The sequence below is a fragment of the Bos grunniens genome, chromosome X (assembly GCF_055505025.1).
Source record: "Bos grunniens cultivar Pamir isolate PY7600 chromosome X, Bosgru_T2T1.0, whole genome shotgun sequence".
Taxonomy (NCBI): Eukaryota; Metazoa; Chordata; class Mammalia; order Artiodactyla; family Bovidae; genus Bos; species Bos grunniens.
The window spans coordinates 7,069,996-7,087,671 of NC_141194.1; the positions used below are offsets into that span (position 1 = coordinate 7,069,996).

Here is a 17,676-nt window from a genome sequence, read left to right on the forward strand (position 1 = left end):
ACCTCTGCTTCACTTCGTGGCTTGTGGCTGCTGGCATCTCTCTGGGCTGGGAGGGTGTGTAAAGCACCAGCCCCCTTGCTCAAGGTCAGCTGAGACCCCAAGCTCTGGGGTCACACACCATTGCTGCCGCCATGCAGGTCTTCCCACTTCTGTGAGGGAGGGCCTGTGAAGGCCTGTGGGTGATGGGGGGTTTGGGGGTGTTGTGGGCTGGCCCAGGATCCAGCTTTTTGAGGGGAGGAGAGGGGAGGGGAGGGGAGGGAGAAGCTTTGACCTGCTCAGGCTTTCAGGGGATTCCAGGCCCTGCTCTGGTGGGAGGTGCAGGTGAGAAGCCCCTGCAAGTTTCTGGGTCTCCACTGTATTTCAGTTGAAACCCCTCTGCCTGCATCACCCCTAATTCTCTCTCACTCCTGTGACCCCAGCCACAAGCCATGGAAGATGGAGAGTTTATGTGGCTTCCCTTCCTGTAGGGAAACCAAGCAGACAAACGTGTTCCTTTAGGAAAGCATGAAAGAAACGAGAAAATAACAGTGGGTGGTTATTACTGACATGGTTCATGTAGAGACACTTCACAAGCCTGGAACAGGGAGGGAACTGAGGGCCATTGCCCCCAGTCCTGGAGCTACCACCTCCCACCCCCCCGCCCCATAGCCCACTCACCCCTTGGTGTCTTTTGGTGACCGAGTGGACTTCAGCCTCCTGAACCCATTCTGGAAGGATCAGGACAGAGCAGAGTTCATTCATAGAGGGAAGGGTGTGGTCAACTCCTAAGAACACCATTGCCTCCACTCTGTGTTGGAACTCAGTTCTGGGTCTAAGCAAGCGTGGCTTCCTGGTGCAGTCACCACCTTCACTCACCTGGGGGGATGGACTTTGTGTCCACCTTGTCCCCACGTGCAGCCTGGTCACCCCTGGGGGCTGTGCTGTGTGCATCTGCTCTGCTCACAGCGCACCCTATGGTCCATCAGACTTCACTCATAAAAGGGAAGTGTAGGATGAACTATTCCATAGTTAAGAATTTCAAGGTCACAACAGCATTGACCAAAGCACGTGGGCACAGGTACAAGACCCGTGCATTAGAGAAGCCACTGTGTGGGCTTCAAGGACCCTCCGGGTGGGGGGTGGGATGGGGTCTGGACAGGAGTTTCCTGCACACGCGGCTCCAGGCTCTGTTGTCCGCAGGGTGGACGACTGTCGGCACTGCCTGTCTGTGTGGAGGGGCTCTGGGGCTGCCCAGCTCAGTAAGAATGGCAGTGGTGGGAAGGGAGGTCGTGTTCCCTTAGCATCCCTGACCTCACATGTCCTCATCAGGGCAGCTAAGTGCCTAAACAGCCCCTTCCTCGTCTAGCTCTGAAGACCTGGAAGATGTGGGGGCTGAAGGACATGCAGAAAACACCATTCTATAATGCAAATATCCTTCAATTAAAAAATTTAAAAAGATTAAAGAAAAAACACAAATAACAGCAATGGCGGGGCTTGTATTCTCAGCCAGCCTCTGCCAGATTCTGCCTGTGCTTATGCAACAGACCAAAACGCTGGTGCTCCCACCCTGTATCACAGATGAGAGTAGAGACACAGAGAGGTTGAGCATCTTGCCCCATGTCACACAGATGCTGAGGGCAGAGCTGAGAACTGGACCCCTGTGGTCGAGTCTGGAGTCCAGATGCTGTGATGACCCTGATGAAGTGGCAAAGACAGAGTGAGGGAGACCAGATGGCCCAGGCTGAGCGAGGCACATGCACATGCACACATACACATGCACGTGGCCTTCACTTTTGAGGCTACAGAAGTCAGAGGAAGACAGAGGGCAACCAGGAGAGGCCAAAGTAGAGTCTAGGTCTATAAGGAGGAGAGGCCACACCTCGCAGGAAGCCAGAGTTTTCTCTTCCCTGATGAGTCTGTCTCAAATCCTAGATTCCTCTCCCTGGACCCTGGAAGTGACTGTCCAGTGACCTAACTGAGTTGGCTCCAGAATAATGCCTTCCCAGGGGTTCACTGTCACTGGACCTCACTGCTGTCGGTAATAAGGGGGGAGTGAGTACGTAGTCTGGGCTTCAGATTTGTTTGGAGACAAAATTTATTAGAAGAAGTACAGAAAACCGTGAAGGCAATTGGCATGAATATCTACAGAACACTTAAGAAACCATCTGCTGTTTATCTACCTCCTCTCCTGTCATGAAAGTGGAAGGTCTGTTTAATCAATTAATTCTGTGTTCATCACACTGCTTCTGTAAAATATTTGCTTATGTGTTTATTTACATGGCTGCACTGTGTCTTAGTTGCTGCATGTGGGAGGTAGTTCCCAAATCAGGTATTCAACATGGCTCTACGCATTGGAGTAGTAGCCACTGGACCATCTGGGAAGTCTCTCCTCATACTCTTGGCGACAGTAACGGATCATAAACCTGCTCTGAGGCCCCCTTAGAGCTGAGGCATGGGGTGGCTGCAGTAATCCTCCTGTGGCTAGGATGTGGTTTATTGGTCATGACTCACTCACACTCCATGCAAACATAGGGCTTCTCCCCTGTGTGTGTCCTTTGGTGTCTGACAAGATTGGACTTCACCCTGAAGCTTTGCTCACACTCCCTGCAAACATAGGGCTTCTCCCCTGTGTGTGTCCTTTGGTGTCTGATGAGATTGGATATCACACTGAAGCTTCGCCCACACTCCCTGCAAACATAGGGCTTCTCCCCTGTGTGTGTCCTCTGGTGTGTGATGAGAACTGACTTCAAACTGAAGCTTTGCCCACAATCACCACAAACATAGGGCTTCTCCCCTGTGTGTGTCCTCTTATGTATGGTGAGACGTGACTTCTCACTGAAGCTTCGCCCACACTCCCCGCAAACATAGGGCTTCTCCCCTGTGTGTGTCCTCTGGTGTGTGATGAGATTTTTCTTAAAACTGAAGCTTTGCCCACACTCCCCACAAGCATAGGGCTTCTCCCCTGTGTGTGTCCTCTTATGTTTGGTGAGATTTGACTTCTCACTAAAGCTTCGCCCACACTCCCCACAAACATAGGGCTTCTCCCCTGTGTGTGTCCTCTTATGTATGGTGAGATTTTTCTTAAAACTGAAGCTTCGCCCACACTCCCCACAAGCATAGGGCTTCTCCTCTGTGTGTGTCCTCTTATGTTTGGTGAGATCTGACTTCCAATTGAAGCTTTTCCCACACTCCGTGCAAACATAGGGCTTCTCCCCCGTGTGTATCTTCTCATGTGTGATTAGACTTGACCTATCCTTGGAGTCTTGCTCATGCTCTCCGTAATTGACTCTTACAATCCCTGAGACCCCTGCCTCCATGAATAATTTGCCTGTGTCCTCTGGATTCAGTTTCTGGCTTGTGCTGGGCTCTTCGGTCATTCTCTCATGCACCTCAGAACCCCCCATTTGTCCTTTGGGTGGGTAGGAAGAGGCCGTTGAAATCCTCTTCAGCCTTATGCAAAGTTTGGGGCCTTTCAGCAAAGGATGGGGCCTTTCCTTGGGCTCTCGACCCTCTGGTTTGTCACTCAGGCTGTGTGGATCAGAATATTGCTGCTGCTGATTTTGACTGCCTGGACAGGGATCCTCTGGTTGGAGGTGGTCTCCTATAGATGGCCTCAGGAGGATCTGAGAAGGGTGATTGCGTTGGACATGTTGGCTGAGGAATTTCTGACTGGAGAAGGACAGACAGCAGGAGGCACATGGGTAGATCTTGGGCTTTGGTTCTGCTGAAAGAAGAAGCTTTTAGTCAGGTAGCTGGTGTGCCATGGTAAAGCCTGCCCCAGTAACCATCTTAGTGTTGACGGTGCACGATTTGTCTCCCATCAAGTGGGTCTTTACAGTCCACTTATCCATTCCATTCTTATTCTCTACATCTACAGAAATCCAGGAAGCTTGCATCAAGGGCCTTTTCTACATACCACCCAGCCTAGGGACCTTTCAGTAGCATCAGAGGCAGCGTCTCTCCTGATAGAGGTGGATCTGCAGGGACCTTTCCCTGAGTGTAAGTATCTGAAAAGTCGTGTCACAGTGGCCACAGGTATTTTACCCTACTGAGAGATAAGACTCTTGATGACTTAGGTGGAATCTTCCTGAATGGCTCCCTGTGAGGGGAAAGGGTCTATTAAGTTAGGGGCACCTGGCCTGGAGCTCTCTGCATATGGGAGGCAGCACAGGGGGTGGTTAGAGCAGGTGTGAGTAAAGCTGAATTTGAGGCTTCTTGTTCAAAGAGCAGCCTTTCAAAGAAACCACTCTGCAGGAAGTGGGTTTGAGACTGGACGAGACCAAGAGGCCCAGGTCCTACTGACTACAGGTCTCTGGCTCCTGCTGCCCTGGTTGGTTCATAAATTGCTCCTCTCTGTTTTCTATACATCATACAATAAAGACATGTCCTTTCTCAAGCCTCATCAATACTCATACCTCTTATTTCACACAGTCTTAGTCCATTTAACATGCACTAGGAAGTCCTGCTTAAAAATACATCTCCAGCCAGACTTCACACCCTCACTCCCAAGCATCTTTACCCAGGCCACTCTCCCCTCATGTCTGGCAATGAACTGACCTCTGAGGGGACTCCCCACTGCTGTCTCTTCCCAAAAATGAACCGAAGCATCATGTTAGCACAGAGAACATGCCACTTGGAGCTGATAGCCACATGGTTGTTCTGTGTCACCCAGGAAGACCCCTAAGGCCTGCACATGGACATGGGCGCTGAGGCTTCTGTGTTCCATCCAGCCTCCTTCCTCTCCCTCTGTGCTTCCTCCTGCGACCACTGACATGGCCTCTCTTCCCGGCCCTGAGGCTGCAGCACTGGCTGCTCCCCTGCCTGGAATCCTGGAATCCACAGGTGTTATCTCTGCAGAGACCCTGCCCCACCATCCTCTGCCACACCCCACTCTGTGCATGCTGATCCGAGGCACTTTACTGTACTGGTTTTCCTCAGAGCACCAGCCCCTGTCTGGTATGAAGCCCACGCTGCCCCAAGGCAGTGGTTCTGTCTGCTTCAGTGTGTGTAGCCCTGTCTGGCACAAAGTATGAATTCACATGACAACAAACTGAAACAGTAACTGAATGCAAATCACTGTGTGCATGTCACTTAGAAATGTGGAGGAAATGAGGAAGAAACTGGTAAAGGTGAGAGAGCTGGTAGGTGCTAAAAAACTTGCTTTTTGCTTCTAAGCCTTTCAGAAGAAGGTGATGTTACATATTTTTTGCATGAAATATTGAAAATTAGAACTAATATTTTTAATATAAATATTTTTCCTAACAGTCTTATGAAATGAATCAAATTCTGAGGCATTTTAATTGCAACTTGACTGACTTTAGACTGGATTGGACTGTGCTTCAGAATAGGACCAGGGAAGCTCCCCAGGATGGGGTGGAGTGCTGGAAGAGGGCTGGCGCTCACCTCTCTGGGCCGAGAGCTTGCTCTTCCCTCTTTTGTCCTGCTTGATGCCGAGTTCCTCGCCATACTCGTCCCCATACCAGACCAGCAGCTCACAGCCCGGCCTGACCACCCGGCAGGTTCGGTAGAAGATCTGCCCGTGATACTGCAAGGCCACCAGGTTCTGCTCCTCATCATCCCGGGCACAGTTCACATACCTGGGGTCAAGGCCGGGAAAGGGAAAGAAACCACAGGTGAGGAGACCCTTCCACTACTGGACACCAGAGCCTTCAGGCTCTGAGGCCGCCATGGTTCCCACTGCCCCCCATGGGGACCTTCTGTTCATACATTAGACCTGGCTGTGTGAATTCCTATTTCCAGATCCTGTTTCCGGTCCTCTTCCGGGCTGGAATGCTTTTCTCTCCTTACCTAATTAGCCATTGTCCAGAGCCCAGTTCCAGACTTGTCTCCACCTGGACTGTCCGTAAGACTGGTGACCTCCAGCTCCTCTAAACTCTAAATTAAGTTCTCTTTCATTCCGCAGGACTTGGTACTCCTAGGCTAGCATGCACCCCTCAGCACTCACCCCAGCCTGCCTTCTCTCCAGAGGCTTTTCTCCAATCTCCCGACATGTACCCAGGGTCCTATTCACTTGCCCACCCTCTCCCATGGAAACATGGAGAGTGCTCTGACATAGCTTGAGACAGAGAACAGTAATAGTTTATTCACTTTCTGCCTGCCCTGATGAAAGTAGAGGCCCTCAGAGAGTGGCCATGCTCACGGCCATCCTGCTCCCCATTCCTTCTCAGGCCTCAGGGCCCACTTCTCACTGGAACCGAGCCTGGGGAGGTTGTTGCCCACACGGACTCAAGGTCTCCCATGTTAGGTTATCCTGGTGCTGTGCAATTATTCAAAAATAGAAAAAGCAAGGTTACTATTCCTAAAATCAATTGGTTAATGTCTGTCTTCAGTATGTTCTGCAAAAGGACATGGGTTGTGTGATCTGCTTCAGTAATGAAGTTCACTGTCTAAACTGGGACATAGAGTGTTTGGTAAGTGTCAGTTAAGTGAGGTAAAGTGTCCCTGGTGAATCTAGACTCCTCAAGTTGTTTTCAAGTACCTCAGTTTTGTTGAGCATATAGACTTATATTTTGAGGGCACATGCTATATTTTTCTTTCTTTCTTTCTAATGTCTTTTGAAATGAAAGAGCATGATATGGAGGGAAAAGAGGAAAGAAGATGTGAAAGCTACCGAGGGAGATGGGCTGAGAAGGAAAGGGGTGTGGGCTTGAGGGAGGAGCGACATCTACAAACTGCAGGCTCACTGCACCCACCTCATCCAGTTGGCCAAAGACGTGTCTTTTCCATCCACATACTCGTAGCTGTTTCTCCCTTTGGTGACCTGAGTGTCAGAAAAGAGATACAAGCTTTCTTCTCTCTTTTATTTTATTTTTTTTGGTAGTAAGTAATAGGAGAACTTTCCCCCTGCTGGCATTGGTGCTCTTCAGCCTGCATGGATTCAACTGCCAGTCGGACCACACAGTAAGCTCATCATTTCAAGTCTGAGTCTACTGGCACATTGAAGGCAAGGGCTCCACAAGTGAAGGGTCACTTCTGTATGCCTGTACCACTGTCTCCCACCTTCCTCTGATCTTTAGATAGAAGTCTTGTGTGCCTGTACCACTGCCCCCCACCTTCCTCTGACCTTTGGATAGAAGTCCTGTGTTCATGCCCAGTGCACACAGTACACAGGGCTGACTGTGTCATTGCCGACATGTCATCACCATCCGTGTCCTTGCATGTAGACATGAAGTACACCCCCACAACACACAAACGATTAGAGCCAGAGGACAGGGAAAGAGGGCTATTTCTCACCAGCCAGCAGTATCCACTGTGGGAGTCCTCTTCATTGTATATGATCTGACCCTCGTAGGGGCCAAAATGCAGGCCCAGTGGCAGATCGGATGCCTCATTCCACACTCCAAGCCCAGCCTCAGGGATGCCCGATGGCCTGATACTTAACCCAGGGGGCAGAGTGAGGGCTGAGCGGTTGGCATGCCCCTTTTCCACTGCAGAGTCCTTTACAAAGGTTGGGGGCCCATGGGCAGCACAGCTGTCGATGAAGAAGTTCTGACACTCCTCACAATCTGGAGGTGAGAGCAACAGGGATGAGGGGAGGTATAGGGATGTTGCTGGTCGCAAAGACCTTCAGAAAGAGCTGGGGCACTCGCGGCCTTTGGCCTTGATCTTGTACCCCAAGTCATAGAGGAAGGGGATGATTGGGGGACCAAATGGTGAGGTGAGGTTATTGTACCAAGGTCTCATAACCCCTTCTCCATGAGTGGGCCAGCAGGGTCACTCACACAGGTAGTCGTCATCCTGGGGCTCGCTGACCTCTTGGTACACATGGCCCTTTCTTTCTCGTACACTGTACCTCTTCACTTCGGTCTCCTTTCTTCTGAGTTCTAACATGGAGAACAGAAGCTAAGCAAGGCTGGTGGGGTCTGGAGAATTAGTCCCTGTTTTATCAGAAAGGGTGAGATCTCCTACTTGTCCATCTATACAGTTTGTTAAAACTTTTTCACATTTATTTTTCAAACTTTTACTTGTGTATTTTTATGTTTTAATGATACATTATCTATTGGCCATGCTGCATGGTTTGTGGGATCTTAGTTCCCTGACCAGGAATGGAACCCACACCTCCTGCAGGGGAAGTGTGGAGTCATAACCACTTAACCACCGGGAAGTCCCTTCTCTATACTTTGTTTCTTCTCCCTTTAACTACTGGTTCAGGACACTGAGGCTCCACACTGACCACAGATGCCCAGTTCAGTGTTAGCTTCCTGCACTTCCCGTTAGTGGGTTTAACTTCCCAACCTTCTTACTTAGGAAATAGTTCACTGACACATCTACTCAGAAAATATATGTTAAGGGCATGACACGTAAAGCATTGAGCAGAGGTCTGTGTATAAATACTAACAAAGTGTGGTCTCTATCATCACAGCTGGATTTATTGAACTACTTGTAGGTGTCAGCACTTTTGCATTTCATGTAATGCTTCCAAACACCGTATGAGTTATGTGTCTGTATCTGCACTTTACAGATGAGCAATCAGGACCTCAGAAAATGTATAAGATTTTCCCAAGGCCCCAGTGCTAACTTTATGCCTCAGATCAGTCCAGCTTAAACCCACGCCTACCCAAAGTCCACACCCCACACCTAGGCCATACTTATTAGCTTTTCTACAGGGATTAGAGGGACTAATTAGAGGAACTCCCCAAACTTTATCTTACCGACTTTGTGTCTGGGGTGCTTTCCAGGGGTCCTCGCTTCTCTGGGAGGGGGCACTGGTTTCTGAGCCTGTTTGGAGCCACTTTTCTTCAGCAATTTTGCTGCTCCCGGCAATTTCTTCAAACTGGATACCTTATTTAGTGGTCCTCTGGACAATCTCTTCCATGTGAGTAAAAGACAACATGTATTTCTTTAGTTCTTTAGGACTATATGAAGTATTTTTACATGCATGACTTTAGTTAATACTTTGACAATTCTTGGAAATACCTGGTGGAGGGGGGCTCTGAACACTGGAGTGTAAAAAAAGGACCTAAGTGGGTAGTGAATCAAAACTAGAATTCATATCTTAAGATTCTTTCCCTTCAACTTTCTGCATAAAAGTGAGAGCAACGCAGGGAGAATAGCTTGAGGTCAGGGAAAGAAGAGGGTAAGGGCTCATAGAGAAATCCGTGAGGTTTTCTACTAATTAGGGGACCTTTGATGGACGAGGAAGTATGGAAAATTACAGAGGGGACAAAACACATCTGGAAAATAAGGTGACAAAGTAGTGAGATTGAGAAGAGAAAAGATGATCTACAGAAACACATTCAGACAATAAAGAAAATGAGCTGGAAGTTGCAGGTTGCCATGTCCTAGAGACAATGTTTGGAATTAAAGTAGCTGGCCTCATCAATTCTCCTTGAAGAAGACTGTACGACTAGTGGGTTCTCCTCAGTTTCCTGATCTATAAATTGGTATACATGCTGATTCTTATTGTGATAGTGGACATGAAGTTTAATAACATTCAACAAATCGTTGTGTGAGCTCTTTAATACAGAATGAATGTGAGCATACATCCCTGCCATCAATATATCCCCTTGACTGCTTCTATATTTGAAGTCTAGCTCACAAATACTATCCTCAGTATTCCTTGACCTTCTTATTCCTAGATGAATGTTTAAATGTGGAGTCACTCATTCACAAAACATTCAGAGGGCCCTTAGGGGCTTTGAGCTGGGCCTGGACATCTGAGAATTAACGGTATGGGCTACGCTCTCAAAGCTCACAAAACAGGGGCAGGCTAAACAAACGATTCCAAACAGGAGAGTTGTCTAATCAGAGCTCAGAGGAAGGACTTGTTACTTCCTCCTACAAGAATGAGCATTTGAAATCATGTCCAGATGATGAGTTTCTACTCAAAAGCTGGTAACCTACGTGAAGTCCTTCAGTTATTTTCTTATTTGTTGTTTTTGAGTCATAAACCTGAAGCTTGTCAGAGCTGCAAGTTACTTAATCTTATTGGAGTAGGAGTCTCTGAGGTAGGGATCATGTCACCTTCTTCATCCTGGACTGTCCACTCTACAAACTATATGTCCTTCAGCTTCTTCATCTTGGACCGTCCACTCTACAAACTGCCCAACATGTCCTTAAGCTTCCCTTAGTCAGATATCCCTCACTAGCACAGCACAAAAGAACTGAGGTTGAAAACATCTCTCAGATGAATGATATAAAGATGTAAGAAGAAACTTTATAGAACTATGGAAGTTCTAACCGCTTTGTAAGGGGTTTAGGGAAGGTGCTTTGCATTAGATTGTACCACCAGTGATACTGTGTTCCCACGAATATAATCAAACTTTTTTACCTCAGTTTCTTGATCTATAATGGTGATAGCTATATACCTACTTATAGGTACTGTAGGATTGTTTTAAGGTTTAAGTAAGTTTATTCACATAAAATGCTTAAAGTCTGAAATATTGTGAAAACAATGTAACAATAGAACAGCCTACTATATTTGCTGTTCTTACTAACTATAAAGATGGTAATGATATCAGACATTGTGCTAAAGATTCAGGACAGGAAGGCAGCAGTCTCCAGGATCTCTGTGTTTCCTCCTATTCTCACCTGTGACTGGATCTGTGAGGAGGATTCTTTTGTCAACAGGATTTGGGAGACACTCACCTTCTGGTGTTTACTGCGCTCCCCTCTGAAGGCCATCCCAGAAGGTTTACCTAAAAAATGATGAGAATCAGAGTTTTGGTTGGTAAATGTTTCCAAACTCTGGGCATTCTAATTAAGGACACAAAATTCTGAGCCAGAGAGTGACAAGGACAAGGATTACCAAAGGAGGAATGGAAAGTGATTTCTGTATCATCAACTCCTATGCTTCCACTGGGAGCATAACATAATTTTATTAAAATTTAAAAAATATGAAACTTCATCTGTGCTTCATCTGATGCCTGTAAAGTATCTAATAAATTTACTAGACTTTCATGACAAAAATACTTAAGAAAGTAAAAATAGAAGGAAGTGACTGCAATAAAGTAAAGGTCATATATGAAAAGTCTATCTCTAACATCATAGTCATCAATGAAAAGCTGAAAACTTCTAAGATCAAGAGAAAAAGGCAAGGATGCCCATTCTCAATACTTCTATTAAATATAATATTAGAAGTCCTAGCCAGGGCATTAGATTAGAAAAGGAAACAAAAGGCTTCCAGTTGGAAAGAAAGAAGTAAAATTATGTCTGTTCACAGAGGACATGATTTTATGTGCAGAAAATTTTTAAATTACACACACACACAAAACCTGCACAGAAAGTTGCATGGTACAAAATCAACATTCAAATATCTTCCCATGCATGAACAACAGCCATTCCAAAAAGGAAAATAAGAAAACAATCCTATTTGTGTTTTATTTTTTTAACCTATAGTCAAGAGCTAAGTGAATTTATAGTCTAGGGTATATTTAATTGCCTTTCATTAAGGATGTTTAGCAAAAATAATTCTTTTTACAAAGAATGATAAATTTTAAACAGAAAACACTAGAAAACCTATACCTTCACCTTCATTCAGGCTCATGTCAATACTCAGCCACAACCACTTTAGAATGCTGAAAATTATGTTTTCTTTGCTAATGGCTGAGACACAGTTGAGACCTAAGCCCAGGCTGGTTTCTTGAAGACACCTCTAAATCCTTCTGGCCCCTCACCTTGTTGCCTTGGTGTCCATTCTTCATCAGAATCCTCAGTGTCATCTGCCTGGGGTTTGAGGACCTGCCTGCGGTGATGCATGAAACCTGGTTGAGTGGCTCTGAAACCTGGAAAGAAGCAAAATATATGTTCTAAGAAGGAGGCACAAAGCACAGAAGCAATGGAAAGTGTCACAAAGTCAGGGAAATCAGTAGGATGGGCTGGAAGAATGTAGAACAAGGCAAGCTGTGAGCTCTGCACTGCCAGGGTCAACCCCACTTTGGAACAAAACAATAAAAATTCCCTCCAGGTTAGTCTGCACACGAAAGGGACTGTGAGCAGAAGAAGCCACCTAAGAGAGGGCCAAGTAAACACTAGGGGTGAAGACCTGTTTCATGTTTCCCAGGCTCACACGTGTTACCTATAGCAATCAGCGCTTCGTAGTTCCTTTTCACATTCCTATATCGGATTTTTTCCCATTCTCCCATCTCTGCCCATTCTTCCTTGGTGAAGTATATGGAAATGTCTTTGAAAGCATCTTTGGCCTAAGGAAAATAGTAGATTCCATCAGTGACTTACTAATATATGTCAGACCTTAGAGCTGACTTCTCCTCCACCTTTTGTGCAGGGAGTAGCCTGAAGCTACTGGATGGTCTCTGTGAGACAGGGATGAAGACTTTCCTTCCTGCCTGTGTCCTGCTTAACTGAACAGACACTGAGCATTTTCCTAACTCTCCCTGGACACAGAGCAGTTGATGATGCTAGTGTCCTGTTTTGTCCCACTCCTCCCCACCATCTCAGACAGGACCAGGCATTTCCATCCTGTGTACATTCACAGAGAAGTTCACTCAGCTGCCCAGGCAAGCAGTTTGTGGTCCTTCAGGGACCAGCGCCATGTCCTTCCTATAGAGCTGGCTTAGAGCCCAGCTTTGCCACCTCCGCCTCTCACCTTGGGCTTCCACTCTGTTCTCCCAGCATCTCCCTCAGTGCTGTTCTCTGGAGACCTGTTTGGGCTCATGGCCATGGGACTGCCTCAATGTCAAGGTGCCTGTGGAAGAAGAAGATGCTGAGATAGCCCAGACCACTGTCCAGAGCCTGGTCTGTCTTCCTTGGGTGGAGTGTCCAGGGCAGGAAGGTGTGGGGAAAGTCGGAGTGAGGGTGTTGGTGAGAGGGACGGATCCTGACCAGCTATGACAGGCCAGCCTAATGTGAACTAGATTTGGTTTCTATGGTTCCCCTACAATTCCGCCCCTCTGAGGAAAGGCACTGGGAGGGACGTGTCTGTGGGTGACAGAGGGAGTCCTGAGGAGACCTAGGAGCCCATAACTGCTGGACTGGGGTCAGGCTGAAATCAGGGCTCTGTTCCAGTGCACGAGAGGGAATATTTCTCCAAGAAGTGTTTTGAGGATCTCTGCCTGGGAACTCGGAAAAATCTGGGCATAACATGGGTTCTACGTTTAAGAGACAAGTCACTCTGCTTGAGGACATCTGCGACACGGGGGCTGAAGGAACTGGGATCCTCAGACAGAGGAGACTGGGGATGTTTTGGCTGATGTAGAATGTGCAGGGTGAGAGAACTTGTGATCTTTGAGGCTGAGGAAATTGGAGGTTTCTTATTAAGGGGCTTTAGGTCTCTGACAGGCAGGACAGTGGGAGTCTTGAGGACAAAGAGTTTTAAGGGCTCCCAGGCTGAGGTATTCAGGGTCTGCGAGGTTAAGGAAATTTGGTCTCTTTGCGGGTGCTATTTTGAGGGTGCCTCAGCCTGAGGGGTGGAGAAGGCAATGGCACCCCACTCCAGTACTCTTGCCTGGAAAATCCCATGGACAGAGGAGCCTGGTGGGCTGCAGTCCATGGGGTCGCTAAGAGTCAGACACAACTGAGTGACTTCACTTTGACTTTTCACTTTCATGCATTGGAAGAGGAAATGGCAACCCACTACAGTGTTCTTGCCTAGAGAGTCCTAGGGACGGGGGAGCCTGGTGGGCTGCCGTCTCTGGGGTCACACACAGTCGGACACGACTGAGGTGACGCGGCAGCAGCCTGAGGGGAACTGGGATTACTCTAGGTATTTGAGGGTCACAGCACCAGGGGATTTGGGGTTTCTGGGGGTGAAGGGACTTGTAGTCCCTGAAGCTGACGAGATGCGAGCTCCCTTCAAGTTAGGACCCAGGTTCTTCAAAGCTGACGGGATTTGGGGCCTCTCACCCTGGAATTTGAAGCCGTCAGGGTAAGGGTTTGTGAGGGTTGTGCAGGGTATGTTCCGGTAAGTCTCCCAGCTGTTCTGCGGCGCTGCCGACCCCAGTCCTAGGCTCGTTCAGAGCTCGATGGCATGGAGTCCTCCCTCGTTGAGGCGAAGTGAAGGGCAAGCAGCCGGTCTGTACCATGTCAGGCACAAGCGACCAATCGGCGTTGTGATGGAGGCAGCCCTGCCAATAGGCGCTGGAAGGGTGTGGAGAGAGGAGGAGGCCCCACCCAACCGCTCAGGGATTGGCTGCTCAGGGGGCATTTCTGTCAAGAAGCCGCCAGCGCGCAGGCGCATTTTGGCCATTTTCTTTGCTTGTTTTCAGGCACTGCCTCTTAGGCCTGTATCCTCAAGTGGGCGGGATGTCCTCAGGCGGGATGTTTCCTTCCAGTGCCCTCAACTAGAATCACAGCTCCACCAGATGGCAGTAGTGCTCCCGGACTTTCTCCTAGGCCCACCTGTGCCCTACCTTGTCAAATCCAGTTTTGACAAGATCTCCTATGGGGTGAGTACCGCATTATTCAGGGGAAAACGGTGTAATTAACTAAATTCTGATGAGACACAAGATAAACAATGTATGGTCAAAGATTTAAATGCAACACATGGAATAGGTATGTTAGAAAAAACTTGGAGGATTTTTAACCTCAAAGTAGAAGTGGCACTGATGAGTAATCTGTGTATTTAATGTAGGTATCAAAAGCGTTCAGAAATGAGATATAAATAAAACCTCAAAGTCTTGCAAGTGTTTTCTGTACAACGAGGCATCGAACTGGAGGACAATGGATCCACAGAGCTGAGTTTGCTTGACACCTACTAGCTTCACAAGATAAAATAGGGACACTGTTTCTGGCCGTTAGGTAGATTTGCTCACAGAAAAATAAGGTGATTTCCATGTATTGGAAGCCAGACGACTGACTGTAGAATTAGTATCTAGTGGTGGTTGGGACTCTGGATGGAGAAATGTTACCAGAAAAGTGAGTTTACATCTTGGTGGGTGTTGAGCCAGAAGATACAACCCAGCCAAAGCTCATGGGAAGGAAAAGTGTATTACTTGCAGAACTATGGAGAACACCATGCAGCTTTCCAGAGCAGTGTCTCTCTAAACCACAAAGGTGGGGAAGCTTTAATCTATGGGAACAGGCATGTTCAAGCTTCCATGGTAGCTCAGATGGTAAGCAATCTGCCCACAGCAGAAGATCTGGGTTCAATCCCTAGGTGGGGACGATCCCCAGAGGAGGGCATGGCAATGCACTCCAGTATTCTTGACTGGAGAATCCCATAGACAGAGGAGCCTGGTGGTCCATGAGGTTGCAAAGAGTCAGACATGAGTGAGTGACTAACACTGTAAATTTACAGACATGTTCATTAAGGGTCTTGGGCTGTAGCAGACTCCAAGCTTCAGCTTATTGAAGTCTTGAGGGTCAGAACCAGCCTCCATCAGCATCCTTTACATTTCAGCTGGTCTGGTACAGATATAGATATCTATTCTTCTTCATATTCTTTCCCCTTATCAGTTCAGTTCAGTCGCTCAGTGTGTGTGACTCTTTGTGATGCCATGTACCACAGTATGGCAGGCTTCCCTGTCCATTAATAACTGCTAGAGTTTGCTCAACTCATGTCCATCGAGTCGGTGATGCCATCCAACCATCTCATCCTCTGTCATCCCTTCTCCTCCCACCTTCAATCTTTCCCAGCATCAGGATCTTTTCCAGTGAGTCAGTTCTTCGCATCAGGTGGCCAAAGTATTGGAGCTTCAGCTTCAGCATCAGTTCTTCCAATGAATCTTCAGGACTGATTTCCTTTAGAATGGACTGGTTGGATCTCCTTGCTCTCCAAGGGACTCTCAAGAGTCTTCTCCAAGACCACAGTTCAAAGGTATCAATTCTTCGGCACTCGGCTTTCTTTATAGTCCAACTCTCACATCCATACATGACTACTGGGAAAACCCATAGCTTTGACTAGACGGACCTTTGTTGACAAAGTAATGATTCTGCTTTTTAATATGCTATCTAGGTTGGTCAGAGCTTTTCTTCCAAGGAGCAAGCATCTTTGAATTTCATGGCTACAATCACCATCTGCAGTGATTTTGGAGCCCAAGAAAATAAAATCTGTTAGTTTCCATTGTTTCCCCATCTATTTCCCATGAAGTGATGGGACCAGATGCCATGATCTTCGTTTTCTGCATGTTGATCTTTAAGCCAACTTTTTCACTCTCCACGTTCACTTTCATCAAGAGGCTTTTTAGTTCCTCTTCACTTTGTGCCATAAGGGTGGTGTCATCTGCATATCTGAGGTTATTGATATATCTATAGAGGAAGTCAAACCATAAAAATAAAACCTGTTTTTCTTCCATCACTTCTATCAGAGTCTTTTCCCTTGCTGGGTGTCACAGTCCACCTCATCTCTCTTGGATGCCCTCCAAAACTGTGCTGATCTCTGGACTTGATTTGGGGGCAGCTCAGATTCTAATCTGGTCCGATTCCTATGTGTTCTTGCCTCCAATGTTCACAGCTATCAGAACTAGTGCATTTTCTTTTTTGGGAGCTTTCAATGTCCTTTTATATATTCCATAGACACAGAGTCTGCCTAGTTGATGGTGTAGACTTAATCTGCAGCTTTTACAGGGTCTTCTTCCTTAGCAACACTGCCCCTGGGTTTCAATTGTGGTTTTAGTTGCAGCTCTGCATGTGGATTATCCCCTGGGTTTTTTCTCCTGAGGCTACCCTGCAGGACTTGGATTTGCCCCTGTGAGGCCAGATGTGGAGGTGCAGTTGCTTGGGTCACAGGGGTTCTGGTAGCACAAGATACTCAGGGGAGTTGGCAGATAGGGCAGCAGGAAATACAGTGCTCTAGAAGGGTATGTCAACCAGTATTGGCCAATATGCACCAGTATTCTTGCCTGTAGAAGCCCCTTCCCTGACAGAGAAGCCAGGCAGGCCACAGTCTACAGGGTCGCAAAGTGTCAGGCACTACTGAAGCGACCCTGCCCGCATAGACGCAAGACTTTTTTGCCTGTGGCAGCTCTGCCCTAGTGAGAGTTGAGCATGAAGGTGGCACAGCTTCTTGGATTGTGGGTACTCTGGAGGCGCCAAATGTTCAGCGACACGGACTGCCTCTGCCGCAGGAGTTATGACCTTATCACAGTCTTTTTTTCCAGCGTCTTGTAGCTGGTGCTCAGGAGGACTCTTTGGCCAGACTTTCTCCATAGTTCTGCTCTTTCAGGCATTTAGAGGGCTCCCTTGCCTGGAGTCATTCTCTGTTATTAGGGCACCAGGCACATAGAGGGGCCACCTGGCTGGGGTCCTACTCTGTAGTCCTGTGAGTCAGGTGCTTGATGGCCAGCCTCTCTACTGTTTAGCTGCCAATGCTGACATGTAGGGAGAAAGAGGCTATGATGATGGCTGCACCCCCTAGACCGACTCAGCAGTATCGCCTTGCTTCCATTCTGCCTGGTAATCCTCCACAGGCATTTCCCACCATGATCTCTTCCCTCACATCCCATTAATCTGTCTCTCCACAGTCAAAAGCAGCCCTCGCCCTGGGATTGTTCCACCTTCCCCAAACACCAGCTCCAAGCTGCTGTGCCTTCTAGGGGACCTGTGTCCCTGTGTCTGTGGTGTGTTTGGCTGTGGTGAGGACTGTCTTATTCTCATTCAATTTAAGCTGCCACAGATCAGCTGTTTCACTCTCAGCCTTAAATGTTTCTCCTCTGATCCAGACAGTTGCTCCCATGTCGGGATCGGACATCTACTTCAGTTCTCCCACCCACCGAGGGCAGGTCCAGTCCTAATAACACTCCTGTTTCCCCACCTAGTTCCTTCATCCTACTGAGATTTGTG

The 17,676-nt window shown here is 47.6% G+C and overlaps 2 protein-coding genes and 1 long non-coding RNA gene across 3 annotated transcripts in view; 1 reads left to right on the plus strand and 2 right to left on the minus strand.

The window, feature by feature from the left end:
• LOC147339730 (uncharacterized) overlaps positions 1-17,676 on the plus strand; it is a 35,748-nt gene that overhangs the window by 14,209 nt on the left and 3,863 nt on the right. The window contains exons 2-3 of the long non-coding RNA XR_015159023.1: positions 14,163-14,342; positions 15,532-15,712. This is a non-coding gene — a long non-coding RNA (uncharacterized LOC147339730). The remainder of the gene's footprint in view (positions 1-14,162; positions 14,343-15,531; positions 15,713-17,676) is intronic.
• Positions 2,057-3,623, minus strand: LOC147339732 (uncharacterized). The gene has a single exon (XM_086387930.1). The coding sequence runs from the start codon at positions 3,381-3,383 to the stop codon at positions 2,487-2,489; it is 897 nt and encodes a 298-aa protein (XP_086244056.1). The 5' UTR covers positions 3,384-3,623; the 3' UTR covers positions 2,057-2,486.
• On the minus strand, positions 5,297-12,880 carry LOC147339733 (histone-lysine N-methyltransferase PRDM7-like). The gene is made up of 9 exons (XM_086388840.1): positions 12,545-12,880; positions 12,017-12,140; positions 11,616-11,723; positions 10,588-10,637; positions 8,652-8,808; positions 7,722-7,823; positions 7,234-7,505; positions 6,693-6,760; positions 5,297-5,576 (listed from the first exon to the last, which is right to left on the minus strand). The coding sequence occupies exons 1-9, from the start codon at positions 12,617-12,619 to the stop codon at positions 5,297-5,299; spliced, it is 1,236 nt and encodes a 411-aa protein (XP_086244966.1). The 5' UTR covers positions 12,620-12,880.